The 16,729-nt window shown below is 46.6% G+C and overlaps 1 protein-coding gene across 1 annotated transcript; it reads left to right on the forward strand.

The window, feature by feature from the left end:
* The first annotated feature begins 4,475 nt into the window (after positions 1-4,475).
* On the forward strand, positions 4,476-12,160 carry dact1 (dishevelled-binding antagonist of beta-catenin 1). The gene is made up of 4 exons (XM_080850071.1): positions 4,476-5,156; positions 7,190-7,319; positions 8,553-8,708; positions 9,613-12,160. The coding sequence occupies exons 1-4, from the start codon at positions 4,806-4,808 to the stop codon at positions 11,547-11,549; spliced, it is 2,574 nt and encodes an 857-aa protein (XP_080706197.1). The 5' UTR covers positions 4,476-4,805; the 3' UTR covers positions 11,550-12,160.
* The last annotated feature ends 4,569 nt before the right edge of the window (positions 12,161-16,729 follow it).

A 16,729-nucleotide genomic window follows, 5' to 3' on the forward strand; every position in this document is an offset into this window, starting at 1 on the left:
GTCACTGTGTGTGTGTGTGTGTGTCTGTATGTATGATCTCGCAACGGATAATTTTCTTGTCACCGAAAGCTGCATGCTGTACAACTGTATTAAACATGACAGCGCAAAAATAAAAGTCCCATCACATGCAGCACTGCAGGCTCGTCTGACTGTAACACGCAGTCCCACATCAAAGCATGCAGACGGCCCTTTAATTCATGTTTGCCGGCTCACTGATGTGTTTAGTTTTGCTATCATGTTGTGGCACTGCGGCAATGGCCTGCCCCATTCCACAGAGAAAATGAATTGACAGAAGAAGGGACGATGAGTATCTGTTACGTTCTGGTGCTTGTCCCCAGTTTTTTTTTTTTATCTCGTGCAAGCTGTTTATATTGCCTTTCATCCTCAAACGGCATGGGCGCTAACCAGAAGCCAGTCGGTCCATGTTTGTCCACGTCTTCATTCTTAGGAGCTAGTCTTTTTTTCCCTCCTCTTTTCTGAATCATTCTCCCACCAGAGCCACACATTTAAATGCTGTCGTGTTCTTTTTGCCCTGCTATCCCTTTCTAAAAGGATTGATTCTCTTTAGAAGTGAGGACTGTTTATGAGGGTTGTTTATGGACCAGTTTTGGGTCCCTGTCCTGCTATAGGGCAGCTGCTCCTCGCCTCTGGTGTCTCCTAATGGCAGCGTCCGATAGCACATTTGAGGTACCATGCTAAGCCACAGGACAGGGACTGGGCCAAAGACTTTCAGGTTGAGAAGGCGACGGAACTACTAATGAAGAGTTGCTGTCTTCCTGAAGATCTTTTATACGAATTTCCCATGGGGGGGAGTTGTCCTGGACCGAATGAGCTTCGTCCTCAAAGTCAGACTCTCTTTAATTGGCTGCACATTTTTTTACCACATGAAAAAGGTTCTGTAGGTGACAAACCCCACCAAAAAAGAAACCATCCTAAGGGGCAAGAAAGGAACCCATTATCTCTGTGGGACAACTCCTTCGTGTGTCATGCCATGTGAATGCAATGGCTACATCAGTCACGACCAAACAGTTCTCCTTCAGTTGCGAAGCCTTTTGTAACAGGGAGCCTAGCATGCTATGAGGTCAGCCCCTGATGTTTCCACACCAGACAAATCTGGGAGCAGGTATGACATAATAAACGGAGGAGGAGGGGTTTGGTAATCATAAGAGCCTCACCAGTAAGCCCTCCTGGGGCACGGCTTGCACACTCTGTACGAACAGCAGGCGACTGAGCCCTGCTCCTTTTGCCTTTGATGCGTTTAGATGTATTAATTTATTCTCTGTTTCTCGGCCAGGCCTTCATAACATTTTCCTTGTTCTTGTTAAATGGGCCTTGCAAAATGCACAGTTATCCCAGTACAAGATGGGATTAGGGGAGAAGTTCAGTGCGCCGCTCTACTGTACGTACACAGAAAGCTGATGTGAGAATGGGTTAAGGCGATTGTGTCAAACGGTCTGGGTGGAATGAATGGGGTCCACTGTGGCCACTCCTATTCTCCCATGTCAAGACAGAGGTTTTGAGAGGGTTTTTTTTGTGTGGGTACGGTTCAATTTTCACCCAGTCAGTCGGGAGTTTGTCAAAACAAACCCTTGGTTTTTGTTTTTGGTTGTTATTGTTTCTGTTGTCGTTTCCTGACACCACTTTCAGATTCAGCCTCCATGAAATGAGTTGCCTTTGCTGTTAGCTGAGCTGTTACTGATCAGCCTTGTCTTGCCTGATGTGAATGAAACGCAACACTTCCTTTCACTGCACAGTGTCACGAGGTCCATCGAATTTCGTCTGTGAGATCTGATTAGAGTGGATCAAAAGGGGGCACCTTCGTTTGATCCAATTACAGTTTGTTTTTCTTTTACATCGGGTCACTTCCTGTCTCCCCAAAGTCTTGTGGCCTCCCCCCGGGGGCATGAGAAAATCAGGGTGTTCGTTGAGTTATTGGTACTGTCATTGATGCCCCGTGGCACCAAACTGAATCTCTTTCCACCATTTTCCCCCTCGCTCACTCTATCTCCGTACTTGTCTCCTTCCTCCTTTTCTGACTTTTTCCTCACTTCGTCTCTACAGCTGAGCCTTTTCTCCCTCTCATTCCCTTTCTGTTTCCGTCTTTCACTCTTTTTTATTTGTCTTTTGTTTCCTTCCCATCTCTCTCTCTTCCCCTCTCTGCCTCTGTCTCCGGCTGCTCGCCTGCCTGTATGTCCACAGATCTGGCCAGTGAGGGGTGAGATCCCCTTCATGTTTGTGGAGGTTCATTGGCAGTATCACAAACATCTGTTCCTCATAGAACCAGTCCGAGGATCCCATTTCCCAAATCCCTGTCATGTTTAGAGAGAGAGATTAGCTTTGTGTTGACCTAATAATGCTTCCCAATTTTCCCCTACCCCACCCCCATTCTTCTTTTTTTTTCTCCTTTTCTCGCTCCCTTCTCTTACAGGATGTAAATACAAACTGCAAGGTAAACTCTTCTAAGCTGGAGGGTAGACGGGGTGGGGGTGGGGGTGGGGGTGATCAGGATGTGCTGTGTGTTTAATTAGCACTGGACCTGCCAAGTCTTTTTGCTGCCACAAATGAGTCCATCCATCAGCCATGCAAATGTAACAAATTAATCACACCACCAAAGGCTGTTTCCAACGCAGTTTTATTCATCAGTGTGAACGTCAGTCAGCCTCCAAAATGGAAGGGGGAAACAAAGAGATTGAATTTCATAAGTTGCTCTACCATTCTCAGGTTTTAGCTGAACAAAAAAAACCATCATTACCATATATATGAAATGCGGTTTTCATATGAAATGTGGTCTAGGTCAGTCCCTCCTGTCAATAACACAAGTCTGCCTATTTTTGTTTGCTTTACGGCATTCAGACCATGAGCTGAACTGCTTTCTTACATTTATATCATGAAACAAACATGCTTTCATACAGTCAGAAAATTGACTTATACTTAATGAAACCCATGATATGTAAACTGATAACTTCAGCCTATATTGAAATAGTCAAACTGTCTTTTTCTTTGAAATTGAATATAAGAAAATCAATACAAGCCATTCAATCAGATTTGAAATTGGCAGACAATACCTGCAATAGTAATTATATACAGTGCATTGTAGAAATCCACTGAAGCAGACTCTTTCATAAAAATCCCCATCATGATGATAAATGGTTTGTCCCAAGGGATGGCTTCCTAAAGAAAGAGAGCACAATAAGGATGTTCTTTTTGGGAGTGTGATGTCACACACACCTTAGCAAACCTGCAACCCACTGAGGCTTCACAATGATAGTTCATTTAATTAACAACACCTCACATCTAGTTATCTTCACTTTGTGTGGTAGGCCATTTGTTTGGATTTGACTGCTTTTGGTGCTACTCTGGATGCAAGCTCACTCCAAGATGTTCTTATGCAAGCTGTTTTTTCCAAATTATTTGATCGATTTCCCAGAAGGGAATGATTTGCCTCAAGCACATTCAATGCCTGGTTTGAGTTTTTGCAGCTGGGTTGGTCTAATAAATTGGTCGAGTTGTGAATTTCTGGCATTGCCTGAGCTCGTAGCTAAAGTACAGCTGTGTACTCCTGAACTTGATCCAAGTACCGTCTTGAAACTGTAAATACAATGTGTCAATATCCACATGTGATTTTAAATCTCGAAATAATATGAGTTTAGTATGACTTTTCCTTCTACATATCTCTCTAACCACATAACACCCTTGTCTGTGACATTTAGTTATCCGTCTAAGTGTTTATCTTAAAACATTCTAATTCATTTGTATCATTTGATAATCTCATTGTCTGTCACTGTTACTGTTAGATTAAACGAGTGACCATTTGTCATATCTTTATCAGTTTCGATTTGTGTCAGGGGGTGTCGACAAAAGGGAGTCCTGTTTCAATGCAGTTCTCTTCTGGCCCAGACGAGGGCGCGATCTTCCCCTGATACTCCTCCTGAATGCGTGTATTTAACGCCAGGCACACCCAGTGCTCTGTGTGCTGCTTGCTTTCTTACACACAATAAATGGTCATTACAGACCTCTGTATTTACATTAAAAAACATTGTTGGTCATAGATATATGGAAACTTTCAGACACAGATATTTCCATGTCCTCAAAAGGCAGAGTGATGCTGTCAAAAATGTTTAGAGTAAAAAAAAAAACCGACTTAAAAACCTTGGAAAAGTGAGTGAATTTAATACCTTTTCATTGTAACTGTGTGTGTGTGTGTGTGTGTGTGTGTGTGTGTGTGTGTGTGTGTGTGTGTGTGTGTGTGTGTGTGTGTGTGTGTGTGTGTGTGTGTGTGTGTGAGATAGAGAGAGAGAGACAGACAGAGAGAGAGAGACACAGACAGAGAGAGAGAGAGAGAGAGAGATAGAGAGAGAGAGAGAGAGAGAGCGAACGGACATTAGGACCCTGCAGCTCGGTCACTGGCGAGTTTCCAGCAGGAGGTTGACTTAGCGCAGCGCTTCAGTATTCAACCAGACGCTACTAACCTCTGAAGGTGCGGGGCCAACACTCTTTCTCTGGGGCACAAATATCACAAAGATTTTTTATTTGGTTTATTCTGTACAAACTAAGTGATTGTGCTGAGGCTATTTTTTTCATACTGCGGCGTTATAGTATCGGGAAGCTTTGACTTGAAATGGACATTTGACCATGATAGTAAAGTTATGGATAAAGACCATCGGAAAGGATACATTCTAACACTGTGAAGAACATCACATTTGGGCTCAGATTGCTTTGACTCTGCTATTTCATACAGTTTTTTATTCTATTTATTGTGTGGTTGCCAACAAGTTTCAACCTAATGGTAGCGTAAACAAAACAAAATGTTTGCCGATACAATGAAGCAAACGGTTGCTTTAGCAGAGATGCTGGGCGCTAAGGATTGCACTCTGTTGCGGGACAAGAAGGAATTTGATCTACGGTCCCGGGAAAGGATGGAAGGAGAGATGGATCGCGTGCGAACCCGGGAGAGACTGGAAGCGACTATTGCAGGAATAGGAGAACTGGAATACTTAAGACAGCGACAGGAATTGTTGGTCCGAAGCGTTTTAAATTACACGGACAGTGCCTCTGCAGCGAACGAGGATAACGTCTGTCATGTGCCGGAGGAGAATTATTTGAACAACGAAGAAAAACTTTTGGAGGAAAATATCTTATTGCTGAGAAAACAGCTGGTACGTAGGCTGTTGCACAAAGTGCAGCTAATTTTCTATTTCTTAATCGGGTTGTTGAGAATTTTGCACAGCTATTCAGTTGTCTTACAAAGAAAAAAGTCAGACTGTCCCGCTATAGAGGTCGCTTAGTTGGTCAAAGTTTCTGTCAAGAAATACATTACAATGACTGTCACTTGTAATGCACTGAGGCAACATAGACAACGGATCTATAAAACAGCCTTGCATTGTAATGTTAACCCATGAGATCATTGCCTTTTGTCCTCATTACACCTCTTGCATCTATTAATGAAATAATGTCCTTCAGTGAAATGCACTGTGCGGAATTGTGGTGTTTTTGTAGAATATATTTTTTTTCCACGGTAACAATTTCAGGCAAAGTCAGTTTTCCTGGGGTGGGCAAATGCAGAACGAGACAAGGCACAGTGTGCAGAATTTCTGAAAAACGATCACGAGAATAGCAGGATAAAGATTAGAGGGTAAACGAGGGCTATTTAAATCAAACTTCCTGAAGCGCCTCGGAAATTCTTTCTGTCGTAATGCCGTCTACAAGGGGGTCCGGTCGCTTGAATGAGATTTGTTGATGAGTTACAATGAACGGGGCGACCGAAATTAACTTTTACAAGCAGATCCTCTACCCCCTGCCGATGTTAAAGGATGCCGCCAGTAATAGGGTGGTTGTTTGAGATTAAAATTAGCAAAATCAGTCAAAACACACCTGGTGTAAATTGGGAAAATATCACCAAGTCAACCATTGTCCTTGGCAAATAATAGTTTAAAAAAGAATGTATCCTGCCTAAATAAGAATTGACATCAAGTGGTTTACACTGCATTGGTTGGAATGGTTTACATTGTTCCTGCAAGGATTTTTCCTTCCAACCACACAAGGATTTTCTGTCTTCAAACCACACATTTGCACTTAAATGCCTGTAACAAACAGTCTTTCTTAAGCAGGGTTGAGGCCTATATGCTTCAACAACACACTGTCATCCAGTATTTAAGGGGCGCATGGGTCTAGTTTTGAAGAATCTCTCTTTAAGTTTTAGTGGTCTACTCACAAGTAACAAGTTGATTCTCTCAGCTCTCCCCTCACACAGACTCTCCCCCAGTCTGAGTAAGACAGGACCTCATACCCTAGAGCCGTCACAAAACTCTAAAATAGAGCCCCCTCCGTCCCTCTAAATCTGTAGGCCCTTTGCGATCAGTGGGGATCTGGGGTTAATTTGATGCCATTTCAAAATAACCGTCGGCCCCCACTCTGCAAATGGTACTCTGTGTAAAAATGGTCTCCAAAGCCTGGGCATTGCTGGGAGTCCAGAGGCACATTAATCACCCCTCAGCCTCCTGTCAGGAGCACATTTTTTTTCTTTTTTTTTTTCTTTTATGGGGCTGCCAGTCTGCAGCAGGGGAAGGGAAGCTGAGCTCGATATAGCCCAGGAATCTGTGTTGCGTTACTGCTCCTGTCAGCAAATGGCCAACCGTAATGCCCAAGTGGATCATTCAGATAACTGGCCATTTTGAAGCGGAGCGACCAATCCGAGCGGCCCGTGAGCTGCTGGTGCTTGGTGGCTTGCATTTTTGTCCGTCTGACACGTGGGCCACACTTTAATTTGGAATGCACCACATGGGGGTGGGTGTTGTCAGATGCGTACCATTCTCCATAACATGCGTGTTTGGGGCTTGGGGTGGGGTGTGTGTGTGTGTGTGGGGGGGGGTCTTCTCTCCTTCAAGGCAATACTTCTAATTCAGTCCATTACACTAATCTACTGTTGTGTCTCATAAGCATAGCCTGTCCATTAGGATTTCATAAGGGCCCTTGTTAAATTGATTTGGCCAACAACTCCAGCAGAGACTAATTAACTTACCTAATTACCTACAAGTCTCCAATTATAGTTAATTAATTGGGGCCAGATACTGTTAAATGCACTGTATGACTTGTGCAAATAAAATGGGACTGTTTGTCAGCCTGGTCCTATTGTTTTGATTGCTGTGTGGTTTGCTTTTTCTTTAACGGTCTCTGATTTCTATCCTTGCAGAATTGCTTGAGAAGGAGAGATGCTGGTCTGATCACCCAGCTACAGGAGCTGGACAGGCAAATCAGCGACCTGCGCCTGGACACCAAGCCAGCGCACGACCATGTGGAAACCGACAGCCGGCCCAGCTCAGGTTGGTGTGCTTGCCTTACGTCCTCCCTTTGGCCCTGATTTCTCTCCATCGATTTCCTGCATGTCTAGTCTGGGATTAGCCAGTCTGAAACTCTCCATGGAGGATCTCTTATTTTCCAAAAGCAAACTAGCGTAGGATTAGTGCAGTGATACTTGCAGGGGGAGACCATACCTAGATTATGAACAGTGTGGAGTCAGAGGAGCATAAGCCACAATGAGTCTCCATTGTGCCTGTCCGTGACACAATGCATGGGCCCTTTGTTCAGTTAGGGTACGGTAGTACTTGCAGTGACTAATTCAACACAAAAACAAAAAGTCTATGGTAATGTCAGCCTGGGATTTTCTGCATTGACCACATTTTTTTTCCACATCTGCACCTCCACTTTGACACCTCTGACTGCTCTCTGGACTTCCACCCCCTAGTGTTTTATGGACAGTTTACCAAACGTGGTACAGATTTCCACAAATAACACAGATGACACGTAAAACAGGCTAATACAGCCCAAAACAGCGCCCGCGATGATAAAACGCTCAAGTATGTGCACACAGTATATCCGCTAGTCATTATCTCAGTTGGAGCCTGCTTACCCACTCTGCTGGAGCACTAATTTGGTAATTCGAACAGTCTGAGCTCTGTGCAAGAGATATGGCTGCCTTCCCCTAGTGCCTTGTATACATTCCAAATACAAGAGGTCATTCTGCAAGGGTAATATACCTCATCTGACTGCATTCTTTGTTGTAGAGAGCTTGTATAAAACAGAGGTGGGATGGTATTTCTCATTCGTTTCAAACATCTGGGCTAGCTGTTCCTTTTTTCATTTCATTTCAAACTGTGTCTTAAAAAAGGTAATGTGTAAGCAGACAGTGTGCTAATGAGAAGAAGAAGATATGCGTCATCCGGCAGCCATTATCTCTATTCTTCTCCTGGGAGGATTTTGGCACGCTGTCTGCTGGGAGTGCTATATTATGCCACAAATTAAGGATCTCTGCATCCCGGAATCCCATCCTCCTCTAAAGCAGGCTCCTCTAAGTGCTAGCAAAAAAATGTTCGCTAGCTGCATTCTTTTAATAGCTCTGCCTGTCACGTTGTAAATTGTTGGGGGACGACAGCTCGCCCCCTTCCCTCCCGTGCCAGGGTGCAAACTCATTGTGTTAAAAAAATCTTCCTCCCTGTCTTTCCCCTTCCCCTACCCCACACCCCACCCTTGGCAACTCCCCCCACCCCCCCCACCAGGCTTTTATGAGCTGAGTGACGGAGCGTCAGGATCCCTCTCCAACTCCTCCAACTCGGTCTTCAGCGAGTGTTTGTCCAGCTGCCATTCCGGCACCTGCTTCTGCAGTCCTCTCGACACATCGCTGTGTGCCTCTGAGGGGCGGCCCAAGTCTGCAGGTGAGAGAGCGAGACCCCCCCTCCCCCAGCCCCCACCACACACACACACACACACACACACACACACACACACACACAGACACTCCTCGACAGCTTTGAGACCAGCATGGGATATCAGGGGCATAAATTCTGCGGAAGTGTGGGGGTAATAGGAAGCTTCCTCAGTGGCTCATATGGAGACTCTTGTGAGAAATAGAGAAGAAAAGAATAGTCTAGAAGGAATAGAGACTGCTATTTCTGTGTAGTGGTGTAAACATTGATCACTCTCTATCTATCTATCTATCTCTGTTGGTGTTTTTTGGAGAGAGGCGAGCACACATACGCCCAATTTATTTCAATGAGCAAACTCACTGAGACGTTTGTCTCCCTCCTGGTGGGAAGCTGCAGTCTTGTCAGTGAAGGGTGTCTGTTTGTTCTGCGTTGTTACTTTTGCCTTTAGACTGTTATGACAACAGACACATTTGGGCTGCAAGGCAAACATAGAGATGAATACAGATAGGAAGTGGCCCCAGCGTTGGCCACAGAAGTGGTTTCACAGTTTTGCAGATGGCTCTCTCAGCCACACCTATGATAAGATGGAAAAACAAAAGGCTCATTAGCACAAGAAACAACAGCAGCCTCCCTTCGACTTCTGAGGAGCCCCATGTTGTAAATACCAAGCATTGCTAATGAGCTTCCCATTTAATCACGTAAAGATCTCTGCGTTTGTTTGCCACCACTTAACGTGCAGGAAGGACGTAACAAAGAGATTGTCAGTCTAACTATGTCATTGTGTTTACTTGTTGACTTGCTCTAATTGTTAAGATAGGCACCATTAGGAAGTACAGATGTGATGTTGCAGGTGTTTCTTAAGACAGCTCCAAACTTTGGACTAAAGTCTCCTTTTCATTGATTCTCTCTACAGATGAGGATGGTTGCACAGAGTGTGAGGAGCATTGTGAGGACCAAAATTCCGGAACAGTTCGCAGGTCCCTCTCTGCTCCATACCCCCAATCCCTGGACGACAGCCAGGGCAAGTACCACTGCGATCTGATTGCTAAGAATGGCAGTGATGTCTACCGGTACCCCAGTCCTCTTCATGCTGTCGCCGTGCAGAGCCCCATCTACTTCCAATCGCTGGCCAACCAGCTCAAAGACGATGTGGGTCTGTCAAAACCTTGCGACGTGTCAGGGGAAGGGGGACAGAAATCCGAGCAGCCCCTGGTGCCCCAGAGCACCTCTTGGCCTGCTCCCTGCCCCTCCAACAAAAAACTGGACAGCTACATTTACGGGCTCCTGCAGAGGAGGGCCCAGCCAATGAGGCCCAACAAACCGCGGACGAGCATAAACACAGACCCTTCCAAGAGCATCCTGCGGCAGGCTAGTCTCTGTGTCAGACAGGCTGCCACTGGCCAGGCCTCTGGGTGGACCCCTGAGGTTAAACCTAACTGGCAGAGTGGGAGTGTTGCTACCACTGATGCTAACGTAGCATCTCCCCAGAAACAATGGCAAGCAGAGGCCAAGGGCGAGCTCTCAGAAAATAATATGACGTCTATGATGTCCCAGGTACCTGTGACCCACCCTGAGAACGGATATGTAATCACCCAGGACATTAACAGCAACAGTTTGTTGAAAAAGAAAACCTCCATGTCTGCAAAGGGTCAACCATTAATGCCAAGCTTATCAAAAGACAGTGAGGACACTGGCAGTCCCAATGCGGTTTTGTCCCCCAAACACTTAAAGCATCTTTACTCTCCTGCAATGGAGGACAGAAATCCCGCAGCGCAGGCAGTCAAAACTGTAACCCTAAAGAAAACTCCCAAATCGGCTTCAGCTGCTGTTGCGGCGTCTTTCAGAGACGATAGGTCAACGCTGGAGAGGGTGAGTGTGGGATCCTCCTCTCAAAGCCAGGACGAGGGCAGCCAGATGGTCAGTGCTGAGTACATCCCTGCCAAGAAACAGGCTGTCAAGCTTCGCAAAGGTGGCGGCAAAAATGTGAAGATTGTCAAAGTCAAGAGCGCTGCCACGTCCACATCCAAATCTCGCTCCCATGTCGAGCCAACATCAGACACAGGAGTTCAGACAGCAACGCACCGGGAGCGACACCGAAGTGGATCTAGAAGGCCTCGTCACGTAGAGGACCCCCACAATATTCACCCTCACAGATCTTCAAAGAAAGCCTCCTCTTCCTCCAGGGCCAAGAGAATCCCAGCCTCCATTCCTGAGGGCCGGGTCCTGGACAAGCATGTGATCTCCACCCATCGGTCCGTCTCTTCCCGGCACCACGGGCACCACGGGCACCACGGACAGCACGGGCATCGAGAGCCAGTGGTGGTGGCAAAGCCAAAGCACAAGCGCAATGACTACCGGCACCTCCGCGCCATCGCCGAGGTCCCTTACGACGAGGCCTTCCGGCGGGCCCACCGCAGGCAGAAGCGCGAGCTGCTCAGCCAGATGGCCAACATGTACCTGCCCCCGAACGTGCCCTTCACCAGCCCCTACGCTTACGTGGGCAGCGATTCCGAGTACTCAGCCGAGTGCGCCTCGCTCTTCCACTCCACCATCCTGGACACGAGCGAGGACGACCGCAGCAACTACACCACCAACTGCTTCGGCGACAGCGAGTCGAGCAACAGCGAGGCGGAGTACGTGGAGGAGAGCACCACCACCAGCGATTCGGAGGAGAGCGGCGCCGGGGCCAATTGGCCCCAGTTCTCCCAAGGGGCCTCGGGGGCCGTGCACCCGCAGGAGATGACCGCCGCGCAGGCCAAGGCCTTCGTCAAGATCAAGGCCTCGCATAACCTGAAGAAAAGGATCCTGAGGTTCCGCTCGGGTTCCTTGAAGCTCATGACCACCGTGTGAAAGGCGGAGGAACAGAAAACTTTGAGGAGGGGATGGTGGGAGGAGAGGGAGGGCGCGTTGTTCACAGCGATGCAGCCAATCAAATTGGCCTTTGTCTTCGCCTCGACCCAATCAAGTGCCTAGGCGTGTTCAGACGCACTCCTCAGACGTGTCCTTAGTCCTTTTGAAATGGGAGTGAAATGGGATTACACCGCCTTTTCTCCTACAGAGTCACTCTCCCTGCACTTTGATGACCATTTTGACAATTGGAAAAGCATCTGCGTTGCCCCATTATTTTATGCAGCCATTTTGTTTTGTATTTATTTTGGACTTGCTGTAGCACATTTACATGGCAGAACAAAAAACTGTAAATGAACACAATGGACGTTTACTAAAAAAGAGAGAAAAGAATATATTTAAAACTTAATATATTTGTCTGGTCATACATCAATTGGAGTAAGAGGTATGATTACATGAACAACTGAAGCAGTGTGTCAACAGTGAAGAATAAGAAACCATGTGATAAAACTCTGACATTTTTTAAAGCGAGTTCACCTGCCGATAATATAGGACTTTTGATATATGCACATAAATATGCATGGGCAACAGCTTTACCCCCTTTTGTCGTTGATGTGGATTAGCTGTACATTGCAATGGTTGTAAATACAATGTATATGTATGTCAATTCTTGTGTCTTAATCTTTTTATGCTTCATTAAATATCTGCTTTAAAACCTGTTTGCATTTGGTTGTGACTTGTCAACGGATGATTTCAGTTTGGTTTATGTAAGCAGATTGAACTAAAGACTCTCATAACTCTCTATAACCACTGTTGTAATACATAGATGGTTGGCCAGTTGGAGTTTACATAGTTTCACAAGTTTAACAGAAAAGTTAGTCAAGGTATTTGGTGGGAAGTGAATTCTGCGAACAATTCTTCCCCGTGAACACATCTGTGGTCATTCCGTGGAAGTTCACATGACCACTTAAGTAATTGTGGTTCACATTTTAAATCAAAATGATTCGCGAAACTCTAACCTTTTAAGGGCATCATGTGGACCTGCTTATGAATCATTATAAAACTGGCAGATTTATTGCCAAAAAAAATGCTCCCTTTGTTTTTTCGTCCACTGCCATCTTGCATATAAGTTATTCATCCTGACTGGACAAGATAGGCAAGTCTCTTACTGGCATAAAAGGGTTTCTTGGTAACAAAGAACAGATGAGTCTACACTTCCCAGGAACTTGAGAAACTCCCCCACAGAACTTAGGAGGTGGCTTCCTGTTTGAAGTTATCTTAGGACTAAGTGTGGGCTGACACTGGAGCCAGCTCACTTCTCAAACACACATGGTAGACTGTCACAGAGCTGCTTAAAGACCCTTCCAGAAGGAGGCTATCAGGATCACATACAGATCGACACAAACACACACACACACACACAGACAGACACACGCTCATAGTCACACACTCACAAGGGCTTCAAACTGTCACTTGTGCTCAAACTGTCTCCAAAGTGTTTTCGCGCCCAAACGCTAAACAGTGCAGCCGCGTGCCACAGTGTTTGCGCCACACTCTTTTTGTGGAGTGGCCCCTCTCAGGCCCAGGCGTTCTATCCCAACAGCCCCTCTGTGTCAATACCCCAGTCAACAGCTGTGTCCCCCCCACCTCCCTTCCACAGTGGGCCAGTGGGAAGAGGACGACATTTTCTCCACCAAGACTGGAGAAAATTCACACTGAAGAATGGCACAGAGAGAGAGAGAGAGAGAGAGAAAGATAAAGAGAGATAGAGAGGGGCATGAACGGTCTGGAAATGACATTTAGAAAACTCCATTAACCTCAAGTTAATAACGCTGTCACACGGGGATTCTAAAAATCTAATTTGGCACACAAAGAGCACAAATGACGCGAGACAGAAGAAAAGGCATGACACATTGTGAGTCGGCAAACCTCAAAGGCTAAACCAAGGTCAGCGGGGCGTGTTCTAAACACTGCCAGGAGAAATGTTTTAACTAGGGGGGCATGCTGCCTTTCTAAATATTTATATACTATAGCTGTAGACAGGCTATGCAGTACGTGTAGAGTAGCCAGGGTAAGGTGAAGTTCGGAGCAGCACGGCCCCTCTATATGTGCTGACCTTTTTCACTGGCCTGACTCCATGAGGACTACTTTAAACCATGAGGCAATCTTTCCATCCCCTGTCGGCACCGAAAGAAGGACAGCCCAGGGGTTGAAGTCGCTGCTGTGTGGCAGTCATGGATTAACTTCTAGCCAGAGGAAAACGGAGTCAAAGGGCCTTGAGAGTATTGGTGTCAGACCAATGTCCTCAAGGGCCTGATATTTGTCATAACAGTGCGAAATGGAACTTGCGAAAACATCACAGAAGGATCTAGACTAGCAAGTCTCAGTGACCTTTATATGGCACAGACTGCGAAAGCGTACCCACAACACTGTCTTGGGATGTGACAGGAAGTTAGGGGATATGTTCAAGGAATTTAAATAATCCAACTTTGTTCCTCGAAGCCGTGGATGGAATGAGACTTTTGCACACAATCTTAATACCATTTGACATAAATCAGAATAACCCTTAACTCATCTTAAGCGAAGATGAGAAGGACTTTCAAATGTTGGCAGACATTGCTGGGTAATTATTCAAGCGTTGGGTTCGTCACGAGCAGGTCGCCGCACAAACACACACACACACACATACACACACACACACACACACACACACACACACCTTCATGTAATAAAAAGTGAAACAGTGGTGTTGGGTGACGTGCCGCGCCACACTGCCCGCCAGCGACCAGAGCCGAGCTCTAAACATTGTGCAGTTATGCGTACCACACTACGGCATGTTCCTTTGCAACCAGTTCACTCTGAGTTCACCCGTCAACAAAGTGTCAATTCAAAGCGGGATTCATTTTTGTGGCTCCGATCATAATTACTCCGTAGTTTACTCACTTTAGAACTTACTCATCTGATGAAAAAAAAATTAGCAATAACACTGGATTATGCAATCATGCTAATGGCGCAGAAAGAGGAGTAAAAAGAGGATTATTTACACTAAAAACATCTGTTTCGCGTAGCCACTGCGACCCACTAGGGCTGTATATTTCTTCCCGGACATGACAACTGACAATATTTACAGAACTCTGCTGCAGTCGTTTAACTGCACTTTTTAATATACCAGTAGTGACAATTTATTGTGCTGTCCGATGTGTCTGACTTTCCGGTCTCGAGTGTATTGCGCTGCGTAGACCATTCACATTCCCTTTAGCTGGCACTGCAAACAATGCAGTTCTATATGGGCTGCTGCGGCGCCTCATACCTCCGTGTGCTGAGGGGAGGTGAATGATGGTACAGGGGTTGGAGACTTGGCTCACACTTGTGTGTGTTGGGGGGGAGGGGGGCACAGGGGTGGTAGCTTTGGAACTCAAGGTCAGTCTGCTCTCGTTAAAAAGTGTCCGGGCGACGGGCCAGAGTCGTGAGGCCATCTCCGGCATCCCCGGCTGCGGCGGCTTAGCCACGGTCCCATGGCCTGCATCGGACTGCTCCTCCGGGGCCAGTGACTCCCCTCCTGCATCATTTCTCAAGGCGACGGCGCTGGGAAGACACCAGGAGACACACACAAAGGGCCCTGGTCCACAGGTCAAACTGAGGCCAACATGGCAAAAGCCCCATGCCTGGGTGATCCAGCGGATGACCTCCCCCTGCCCTCATCCACCCAACACCCGCCCATCCGTCTAGTCCTGTCCCCGGGGCGGGGCGCTCTCTTTTGGGGGTTAGTGTCCAGTAGAGACCCCTGACTCACCCACCCACAGAGGTGCTGAGATGATCATCAGTGGACCGTTGGCATCGAGCCCTGTGACTTACACACACAGCGAGACAGACAGAGAGACACAGACAGACCTGCTTTCCACCTGTGTAATGAATTGTGTTTTAACATTTATTTAGTATTGATTGGAAGAGCCCTTTGCCTGTTCTCTGTCTCTCTCGCTTACTTCTCCATTGTGTGTGTGTGTGTGTGTGTGTGTGTGTGTGTGTGTGTGTGTGTGTGTGTGTGTGTGTGTGTTTGTGTGTGTGTGTGTGTGTGTGTGTGAGGATAGGAGGGAGGGTGTGTATAAATTCAGCCTGGAGATCCCACCACAGACCCACAGAGTTGTTGGGACCCAGGCATGCTGGGACAGCCAGCTGGTTGTGTTGTAACAGTATTGGCAGATTTAAGGCTGTCTACCTGACCCCTCACTGCAGGGAGGTACGTCAAGCCAGAGTGACGGGTTCCCTCAGCTGTCTCTCTCTCTCTCTTTCCTTTTTCTATTTTTCCAAGAGAGAGTGACACTCAGACAACCCTAAATACCACACACATAATCTGGCAACTGTCAGTGCTCCAAATGGAATATCAATACATGTATACTCAGTCAGCTCACAAGAACATTGCTTGTAGAGATGAAGAAAGACATTTGTCTGAAACACCTTGATTTTTAAGAACCTTGTGTATGGCGTAGGAAGTTATTTTAGACATTTTAAATATTAGTTGAAATGGATATTAGTTTCTATATCTTATTTTACGTAAATTTACAGAGTCGTCTATGGCTCTGCCCGTAATTTAGGTGGTGATAATAAATCCTTACTGGCCATAATGAAAACATGCGTTTTTCCCCTCCCTATTTGCTTTTACAATGAGGACCCCTGACAGTGGCGAGTGCTTTACAGCGATGACCTGGCCATAAAAATAAAAGCCACAGGTTAGACATGTCCTCGGCTGACTTTGGGGCTGATTATAGTGCTCCTGAAACAGCGCTTGGCAAAGGGGATATAGCAGCCCAGCTCAGTGCTGCTGCATGCCAATAAAACAAAAAAGGCAGTGTCAGATATTTTCGAGTGGATTTATGATTTTATTCCTGGAGAATCAGATGCTTTCCACCCTAAAGACACCATACCCCGCCCCCCCCCCCCCCCCCCCCGCCCCTGTCCTCTCCCTACCTCTGTCCATCTCTGTCCCACGGCATATAAAGCAGAACGGTTCCTGTCCAGCTGTTGTTGTGTCCCCTGTGTGTCCAACGGCTTCGGCTGAACTTGTGACTCCGGAGGCGATGAGGGCTGAACGAATCACCACTCACGAAGTGAACGCCAAGTGGGGATGGGGGGAGGATAGGGGGAGCAGTGTCCGTTTGTGTGTTGGGGGGGGGGTACCACCAGTG

Source organism: Sprattus sprattus (genome assembly GCF_963457725.1).
Source record: "Sprattus sprattus genome assembly, chromosome: 13".
NCBI classification, from domain to species: Eukaryota; Metazoa; Chordata; class Actinopteri; order Clupeiformes; family Clupeidae; genus Sprattus; species Sprattus sprattus.

Coding starts and splice junctions, on each gene's coding strand:
- dact1 (XM_080850071.1), top strand. CDS start 4,806: ATGTTTGCCGATACAATGAAGCAAACGGTTGCTTTAGCAGAGATGCTG. Junction 7,320..8,552: donor CGACAGCCGGCCCAGCTCAG/GTTGGTGTGCTT, acceptor CCCCCCCACCAG/GCTTTTATGAGCTGAGTGAC. Junction 8,709..9,612: donor GGGGCGGCCCAAGTCTGCAG/GTGAGAGAGCGA, acceptor TTCTCTCTACAG/ATGAGGATGGTTGCACAGAG.